Consider the following 9,775-nt stretch of genomic DNA (forward strand, 5'->3'; position numbering starts at 1 on the left):
CCCCCCCCCAGTCATTTTTGTGGGGCCTCCCTCTCAGAGCCTTGGCTCCCCCCCCAATGGCCTGTCAGTGGGGAGGACGAGGGCGGCACACACAGCAGTGGCGACACAAGAAGCAGCAGGCGTGGCTGAGAGACGCTTGCCGCCCTGCCTGCCAGCAGCAGGTCAGCCTGGCCAGGCAAGGCGAGGAGGCAAGTGGGTGCGCCAATGCGCCCACACGCCGTGGCTTTGTAGCCAGCCCAGGAACCACGCGCCTCGCCTCTCCTGGCCCCGGGAGGGAGTCAAGGGTGGAGGTCAGGCTGCTCCTGGTGCGGCAACATGGGGAGGGGCACTGGGGCTCCTCGGGGCGGGAGGAAGGGAGCCAGATGCTGCACAGAGAAGGGCTGCCCTTACTGGGGGGGGAGAGGGAGGCTCCCCCCGATTTAATTAGCTGGCGGGCCCCCCTTACACAAAAAACCCCTAGCAAGCTATGGGGCTGGAGCAAGTACCTCCAGAGGCACCCACGACTCCCCCCCCCACTCAGAATGAAGAAGGGCTAAGATCAGAAGGCAATGGCAAAAACACAGACAGATGAAGGGCTGTCATGTAGAAGATGGAGCAGATCTATTCTCTCTTGGTTCGGATTGGAAGACTAGATCTAATGGGTGGAAATTACAAGGGAGTCGATACCGGCTAATATCAGGAGAAACTTCCTGACTGTAAGAGTGGTTGAGCAGTAGAACAGACTGCCTCGGGAGGTGGTGGATGCTCCTTCGCTGGACGTTTTCAAGCAGAGGCCGGATGACCATCTTTCGGGTATGTTGTGGGGCTATCTTTCGGCCCTGCTCTTGCAGAGTGCAGGGGGTTGGGCTAGATGCCCTGCAAGGTCCCTTCAAACTCTAACATTCTATGATTCTATGTATGAGAGTAAAAGACTAATGGCCCGTCGACAGTTACAAGATGAGTCATTGCAGGAGCCCTGCTAACCTGCCAGCTGCAGCTAAGGCTAATTAGGGAAAGGCTACATCAAGCTGGGTGGGAGCTGTGGCCAACCTGTGGAAGCAACACGTCCCCTGACAGTGGATCCTGCAACCACAACTAGAGATGTGAAGGCCCATTGGAAAAATTCAGGAAAAAAAATGTTTTTTTCCCGTTTTTTTCCTGAAGCCTTTTTTCCCCAAAAAAATTGGAAAAATTGAAAAAAGAAAAAAAAATTGATTATGGAACGTTTTATTTTAACATGTTTAATAAAATATTTTAAGACAAGATGTTCAAATACTTTCCAAATCATTTCTAAAATATATATATATTGTATCAGATTGATCTAATTTCTGTGCACTGAGGACAAGTAAGTCCTAGGTTACAAACTGAACTCTCCAATGCAAGAACAAGATGCATTTCTTCCTTTAGGAGGTGCGATTGTCAGAAGAAAATAAAAAAGTTTCAGTTTTGTTTTTGCATGTGGGTGGGTATTCTGTTTGTAATAATTGTTTGGATACACTATATTTTTAATATGCTAGTTGTGATAATTTCATGCCAAGTAAAAATGTCCATAGTCATATTTTATGTTCCTAAAGTAACAGAATGACTTTCAATCTAGAAAAGACAAAAGAAATGCTAATGTAGCATTTTTTTCAATTTTTCCGAAAATTTCCGTTTCCCCCCGGAAAAAAAACGGGTTTTTTTCCGAGCTTCAACATTTCCGGAAATTTTACATCTCTAACCACAACTCCCGACTCTGCTCCTGTGACACTTGGGACCGGCCTGACTGCTCTGGGACGCTCTCCGACGGCAACAACTGACCTCGGACTGTTCGGACTACGCTGGACTTGGGAGCCCGCGAGACCACCTGGGCTGTGACCGGGTTCCACTCAGGTGGAAAGGCAGAACAATAAAACGTTTTAAATAATAACCAAAAAAATCACATTCGTAAAATCATATTCATGCCACCGAAATACAAGCGGCGCGAAGCACGGATTCTGATACGGGTTTTCAAAAATTATGCCGCCTGGAAGGGAAGGTGGGGACAGGATGCCTGCAGACGGAATACACAGAACAACATCAGAACAGGACACAGAGAAGAAATCCCCCTCAAGTGCAACAATAATTCACCTCCGAGAGTTCCTCCTGGTGAAGCTGGGCCTCCAGGTCTTTCAGCTGGTTCTGAATATCCACTCGCAAGAAGCCCTGCATCAGGTGTAGCTTCTCTTTGATGCACTCCTAAACGTAAGGATAGAATGTTTTACGTGGCTGCAAACAAATACACGCAAACGCTTCTCACAGGCTGGACGTAGGGGGGGAACCGACAAAGGGTTTTCTTCCCTTGGGGGGAAAAAGACTCTTACACACTCACCCGTTCGCTGAGGCCATCTTCACCCCTCTCCAGGTCTTTCAGCCTGTTGAAAAAACAAAAGCACATTGTTACGGAACATTAAGAACATACGAATTTCAGAAGAGCCCTTGCTGAATCAGACCAGAGGTCCACCTAGTCCAGCATCCCGTCTCACACAGGGGCCAGCCAGTTCCTCTGGAGGGCCAACAACAGGGCAGGGAGGCCGAGGCCTTCCCCTGATAAGTACCTCAGGAGAGCCCTGCTGGGTCAGACCAGTGAGGGTCCATCTAGTCCAGCATCCTGTCTCACCCAGTGGCCTCAACCAGTTCCTCTGGAGGGCCAACAACAGGGCAGAGAGGCCGAGGCCTTCCCCTGATAAGAACATCAGAAGAGCCCTGCTGGGTCAGACCAGTGGTCCATCTAGTCCAGCATCCCGTCTCACACGGGTGCCAATCAGTTCTTCTGGCAGAGAGGCCAAGGCCTTCCCCTGATAAGATTTCTTTCTTTAATCCAAGGTTTCCTTTTCAACAGGTCAGAACATCAAGTCACTGAAGTGCTTTACGAACTTCCTCGAGTTTCAATGTTCGTTTCGAGGGATATCTTTATCAAAATTCTGTTGTGTTGTAATTCTTTCACAAAGCAATCCAATAAAGTGGTTGACAATTTCAAAATGGCTATGGGTAGCTCCCTTTGGGTAGCTCCCTTTGGATGCTTTCGACAGAGCCACCCCCTTAACAAAACACAAAAATCCACTGATGTGGGGAAAAGCCAAGCAAAAACCAACCAACCAGTTTGGCGTAGTGGTTAAGTGTGCAGACTCTAATCTGGGACAACCGTGTTTGATTCCCCACTCCTCCACTTGCACCTGGCTGGATGACCTCGGGCAAGCCATAGTTCTGATAAGAGCTGTCCTTGAAAAAGAGCAGTTCCTGTCAAGAGCTCTCTCAGCCCCACCTACCTCACAGGGTGTCTGTGGTGGGGAGGGGAAGGGAAAGGAGTTTGTAAGCTGCTCTGAGACTCCGAGTGAAGGGCGGGGTATAAATCCAATCTCTTCTTCAAAAACCAAAACATGCCACCCACCCCTGGAACCAAGGCAAAAGGGCGCCATTTAGCAACACTTTTCTGCCACAGAACTGGGAAGCTCTACACCTGCCCCACCCCAACAGAGCTCACATGTCCAATGAAAGGCTACTTTCTTTTTGCTTTGGGGTCCCAAGCCGCTCTTCACCCCCCACTCTGAGACATACTGCTATGGTCAGGCCTCACCTGGAGTCCTGTGTCCAGTTTAGGCCACCACATTTTAGGAAGGATGTTGACAAGCTCGAGCGTGTCCAGAAGAGAGCAACCAGGATGGTGAGAGGGTTGGAATCCAAGTCTTATGGGGAAAGGCTGAAAGAGTTGGATCTGTTTAGCCTGGGAAAGAGAAGGCTTAGAGGGGACATGATTGCAGTCTTCAAGTATTTGAAGGGCTGTAATGTAGAAGATGGAGCAGATCTATTCTCTCTTGCTCCGGAATGCAAGATTAGATCTAATGGGTGGAAATTACAAGGGAGTCGTTACCGGCTAAATATCAGGATAAACTTCCTAACTGTAAGAGTGGTTGAGCAGTGGAACAGACTGCCTCGGGAGGTGGTGGATGCTCCTTCGCTGGACGTTTTCAAGTGGAGGCTGGATGGCCATCTTTCGGGTATGTTGTAGGGCTATCTTTCGGCTGTGCTCCTGCAGAGTGCAGGGAGTTGGACTAGATGACCTGCAAGGTCCCTTCCAACTCTAACATTCTATGATTCTAAGAGACTAGTTTTACATCCCGGTTTCCAAACTTTGCAGAACTTAGGGAAAGCGTTCCTGTGACGACCCCTTAACTGGGGAGGTCTGGTTTTACTTTAAAAGTGTTCTTTATGTTTTATTTTACTGTATATATCCGGCTGCCACCAGGAAATTTTACAAAGGATTTCCAAACCTTTATGCTTTCTCTATTTCTGGGTAGGTAGGTCGAGGGTTTTAGGCTTTCATGAGGGTCTATGTGTTTCCTGAGACTTATTTCTTTCAGAGCTGGCAGACTTGAATGAAATAGGATTTATTTAACTAAAGCATAAATACGAGGGTAGAACAATGTAAACAGTAATGTGAATGATTTGAACAATTGCTTGGTGTCTCTCACAAGCTTCTCCCTTACTGACCGGGATGTTTCAAGTAACTTTGTAACCTTTTACTCAAGGTCTTATAAGTTCACTACAGTCTGTCACTCAGACTTTTTAATAACTTTTCTTCTTCTCTGAACAACGTCAACAGACAGCTTAACTGTTTTCACACAGAATGGCTTCTCACTTCTTTCATACACAGAGCTTAACTGAACTCCTGCTTCTCTCACAGAACTCAGAACCAAAACTTCTTAACTGAACATCAACTGTCTTCATCAACTGTCAAATCTCTGTCACTCCTGATAGACATACATATCCTCCACACAGCCTCACTTCCAAAACCCCTCCCCCTCCCTGTCACTCACCAATCACACCACTTGCCTGTTTCAACCACTCTAGACTATCATACAGTCACGCAACCAAACTTTTAAAGACACACACACAGTTAAACATGAAATCATTACAGTTCCCTTTAAGAGAAAGGCCATGCTGCTAAAACGTGGGCTTCCCCCCCCCCATTTTGCAAGAGAGCCTCTTTAGAAATCCCAGCTGGAAACTTCACAGCTGAAATTCACTTGCCGCTCCAATCCTACGTGATTTGGGCACAAGAGGATTAAAGGGTGCTGTGAAAGGTTGTTTTCTACCTAGATTTTGGGCCAATACCAAGAGGGAGAGGATCACACCCACCGTGATTAGGACTTCTGACTAGATGAAGGGAAAATCATGAATCATGGATTACAACCAGTGTTCCCTCTAAGCCGAGTTCGTGTGAGCTAGCACACAGTTTCTTCGCCTACGGCTCACACATTTTTGTCTGAGCTCAGGAAGGGACGGCTCCAGAGCAAACTAATTTATGCCGTAGCCCAATTGCTCGCTTACAACTGTAATGCCAGACGCTCACAAAGAACAATTTTTGCTTACAAGACAACTCAGCTTAGAGGGTACATTGATTACAACTATTATAAACTTGGGAGAAACTTAACTTGAACTGTAAAGAATATCTACTTTTTCAGGAATCATAACAGGGCTCTTCTGATGTTCTTATCAGGGAAGGCCTCAGCCTCTCTGCCCTGTTGCTGACCCTCCAGAGGAACTGGCTGGCCCCTGTGTGAGACGGGATGCTGGACTAGAGGGACCTTCACTGGTCTGACCCAGCAGGGCTCTTCTGAGGTTCTTATCAGGGAAGGCCTCGGCCTCTCTGCTCTGTTGCTGGCCCTCCAGAGGGACTGGCTGGCCCCTGTGTGAGACGGGATGCTGGACTAGACGGACCATCAGTGGTCTGACACAGCAGGGCCCTTCTGATGTTCTTATGAGCGGAAGGCCTCGGCCTCTCTGCCCTGTTGCTGGCTGTCCAGAGGAACTGGTTGTCTTAACCTTCAAGATGCCGTGTGATTCTTGGGCTTTACGGCAACACATTAAAAGCTCAGACGAAGGGAGCTTTGACTCTTGAAAGCTTACACTCTGAAAAAGTAGAACAAAGTTTGAGTTCGGCGGGACCTTTAAGACCAACAAAGTTTCTTTCTGGGTATAAGCTTAAGCACACTTCTTCAGATAGATTCAAAGGGGTAGTCACGTTGGACAAAAGCAGTAGAACAAAGTTTCAGTGGCACCTTGAAGACCAACCAAGTTTAATCCTGGACATAAGATTTCTTGTGCACACTGGACCTGAATCTAGATTAAGAGCTCTGTAATTTCTCTCTCTCTTTCTGGCATTGTTAGTAAAGGATCTGACCACCAAGCTCACGCTGGTGTTTCCAAGACTCCACATCCCATGCGCAAAGACAGATGAAAAAAAAAGAACTACTGTCCTTCATTCCCATACAGGCCCTGAAAATTTTGATTAGCTTAAGATCAGCCATTAGATGTCCCTGGGGAAAAGAGAGACCGCCAAAGTATGTTATACGCACACCCCAATTACAAATGCAAATGTACGGAGAAAGCAGCATCTAAACCCATGCGCCAGCTTCCTACAGGCAAGTTTTGTTAGCAAAACGAAGCAGCTAAACAAAACTTCTCTTTAAAACAGATGACAGTCAAAGAAGAAGAAGAAGAAGGAGAGAAGAGGAGATTGGATTTATACCCCGCCCTTCACTACCCAAAGGTGTCTCAGAGCGGCTTACAAACTCCTTTCCCTTCCCCTCCCCACAAGAGACACCCTGTGAGGTAGGTGGGGCTGACAGAGCTCTGACAGAAACTGCTCTTTTTCAAGGACAGCTCTTATCAGAACTATGGCTTGCCCAAGGCCATCCAGCCAGGTGCAAGTGGAGGCGTGGGGAATCAAACCCGGCTCTCCCAGATTTAGAGTCCGCGCACTTAACCACTACACCAAACTGGCTCTTTAGAGTTGTTTCCTGGAACGGAATGACTGACTGTGTGCTTCCCCTCCGCCACAAGAGGCATGGAATGAGCTGAGATGGCGTGAAGACGACTCTGTGTGTTTGTGTGTGTGACAACACAGTGATGGAAGGAAACCGAAGCAACTCTAGTCTGAACAAAGTCCACCGGAAGGGTTTGCTTCAGGTGGGTAGCCGTGTTGGTCTGAAGCAACCAAACAAAGTCTGAGTCCAGTGGCACCTTTAAGAGCCACAAAGTTTTATTCAAGGTATAAGCTTTTGTGTGCGCGCACACTTCTTTGCTCTCGCCAATAAGCGGGAGTTACAGGAAGGCTGTGGATTTAAAACCGGGACAAGACTTCGTTTAAAAAGAGCACCTCCCAGGAGGAAAATACACGCCAGCCCCCCCCACGCCCCCAGACTGCCGGCCGGCCGCAGACAATAGCAGCGCGGACACTGCTTGCATCGCCCTCAGAGGAAGCGGATACGCAAACAGATGGCCATGCGGCGCACGCTTACAGCGGTAGGCCTCAGAAGCCACAGCGGCAGTAACGGCGGGAAAGACACACAGCGGAGCCGCCTTCCAGGTGGAAGGCCGGTCTGCAGGCAACTTAATACGAAGTTGCAAAGGGGAAAAAAAAAGGAGGAAGAGAAGGAGCGCTTTCCTTCTTCCGGCCTCTAGACACGAAAAACTAGCTCGCTGGAAGAGAAGGAAGGCTTTCCTTCTTCCGGCCTCTAGACACGGAAAAACTAGCTCGCTTCTAATAAGCACACCTTTCTGGCCTCCATTTTGCAAACGAGCTTGGAAGCTCATGTAACGCTGGCCTCGGGAGCAAAGCCACACGGAGAGGAAGAGAGAAAAGAGAGGCGTAAATTAATCGGAGGAGCAAAGACGAGACCCACGACTGAGGGGCACCAAATCTATTTTTTCCCCTTCTTTGGGGGGGGGGAAGAAAAGGAAAGAAAACCAAGTTATTTCGGGAGTCTCCTTCCTGAATGACCGCTGTCAGTCCCTCACCTACAGTTCCAGAGATAAGATCAAAGTTTCAAAAAGGTTAACTGCGGGGATGGGAAAGAGCAATCCACGGCTTTACTCTACCACGGCCACCCTCCAGAAAGGAGACTAGTTCGCCACGTTGTCGGGAACAAATCTGGGGGTGGGAGGGAGCGTGGCACAGCGGGGTCATATAACGTGGCAGGCCAAAGCGGCCAGGACAAAGGTATTCGGCGTAGGAGGAAATAACGAAAACGCACAACCTGTAATTATTTGGCGTGACTGTCAAGACGGGGTGGCCCACGACACCCCCCTCCCTCTCCCGGAAGGGATGGCCTCCATCGAAAGGTAGCGTGTGCCTCCCGGAGGCGCCAAAAAGCAGGGCAAAGCTTGTAATCTGCCAACATGCCCAAACCACAGTCTTGGCGCAACCCTCCCCCCCTTTTATGCATAAGTCAGGGCGTGTTAAGCATGGCTTGCTCAACTGTGCATGTTATGTGAGCCCAGCGCCACCGGTTCCCGCCAAGGCGCGCTTTCAAGCGGATGAAGAATCCCTCTTTCCACTTCCTGTCCTGGGTGGCACTAGAGGAGGGAAGGCAAGGTGCCCGGGTGGGGAACCAGAAAGTTGCAGAGAACATCCCACCTCCCCCCCCAAAAGGGCTAATTTCTGCTGCTTTATGAACTCTGAACATGCATTCCCCCCCCCCAATAGCCCACCCCCCACAAATGCATTAACAGTTCAGTTCCCCCAAGGGAAAGTGACTTTTCAATGCACACACCCTCCGCCTTTTGAGATTTTTTTTTCTGGCAGGGGGCCACACTCCGTCTGGGCCCCCCCCCGCCCCCCCCCCCCCCGCCACATTTTTACTAAAAGCGCCCAGGAAAGAACTACAGGATGTTGACGAGAGATTAAACCCCCCCCCAAAAAAAGAGTTCAGTCCTGCTCCTTTATGAACTGTATATCTGCACCCTCCCACACAAACACAACCCCATTAGCAACTCACCCCCCCCCAAAGGAAAGTGACTTTTTAATGCAATACCTCCCCCTTTAAGATTGGGGGGGGGGCAATTATCGACAAGGAAGGCCCCGGTTTTGCTACATGACAGGGGGGCAAGCCCAGGAGGAAACAACCCCGAGGGAGACAGAGGATGGGGGGGAGCATCCAAAGCATCCCTTTCAAATGCAAGACACCCCCCCCCCAAAAAAAAAAAAAACAAAAGAGGAACAAGTTTACCGGCCCCCCCCCCAAAAAAAAAAATGACAGAAGAGGATCAAGCTTTCCTGCGCTGGCCAAGGCCAGGCCGTGCATCGCCACTAGGAGCAAAGAGACAACCCCCACCCGTACAATTCACGGGGGGGGGACAGAAACCCAACGAGGGCTGCAAGCAGCAGCATCGGGACTTTCCCTAGGAGCGCTCCTTCCTCCTCCCCACAAGTTTTGGGGCTCCGCCGTTGCAAACACCCCTTTTATGCAAGGGGGGGGCACTCAACACTTATGCACAAGGGAAGGGAAGGGAAGGGAAGGGGCTGGGTGGGGGGTGTTAACCTGGAAAGGGAGCTGCAGAGAAGAGACAGTCCCAACAACAAGGAGGGGGGCAGCTATAGCCCCCACCCCCACTTCCCGGTCAGCAAAAGGCCGCCCCACTTCCCAGGGCCCGGTGGCTGTGGGGGGAGGCAGCAATGACCCCTAGGGGTTTCAGGAAAGGGGCTGGCATCTATTTGGGGAGGGGGAGAGCAGAAAGTCTAGAAAGCGGGGGCTGCAGAGAGGAGACAGCGCCAGGACTAATCGGGGGGGGGGGGGAGACAGCGAGGGCCCCCCATTTCCCAGGACCCAGCGGCGGGGGAGAGGAGACAGCGCCAGGACTAATGGGGGGGGGAGAGACAGCGAGAGTCCCCCATTTCCCAGGACCCAGCGGCTGGGGAGGGGAGACAGCAATGACCCCCCCCCCCAAATTCTCCCTGCCCCATGATGCCCGGAGTGGGCGGAGGAGGGAGGGA

At 50.2% G+C, this 9,775-nt stretch overlaps 1 protein-coding gene across 1 annotated transcript in view; it reads right to left on the reverse strand.

The window, feature by feature from the left end:
• LOC107118674 (DNA (cytosine-5)-methyltransferase 1-like) overlaps nucleotides 1-9,775 on the reverse strand; it is a gene marked incomplete at its 3' end in the record, with an annotated part of 40,684 nt that overhangs the window by 7,462 nt on the left and 23,447 nt on the right. Inside the window, exons 3-5 of the mRNA XM_015421033.1 lie at nucleotides 8,040-8,173; nucleotides 2,330-2,372; nucleotides 2,089-2,196 (exon numbers count right to left, since the gene is read on the reverse strand). Of these exons, the coding sequence (XP_015276519.1) occupies nucleotides 2,089-2,196; nucleotides 2,330-2,372; nucleotides 8,040-8,173 (285 nt within the window). The remainder of the gene's footprint in view (nucleotides 1-2,088; nucleotides 2,197-2,329; nucleotides 2,373-8,039; nucleotides 8,174-9,775) is intronic.

This window comes from Gekko japonicus, unplaced genomic scaffold (assembly GCF_001447785.1).
Source record: "Gekko japonicus isolate JY-2015 unplaced genomic scaffold, Gekko_japonicus_V1.1 scaffold4728, whole genome shotgun sequence".
Taxonomy (NCBI): Eukaryota; Metazoa; Chordata; class Lepidosauria; order Squamata; family Gekkonidae; genus Gekko; species Gekko japonicus.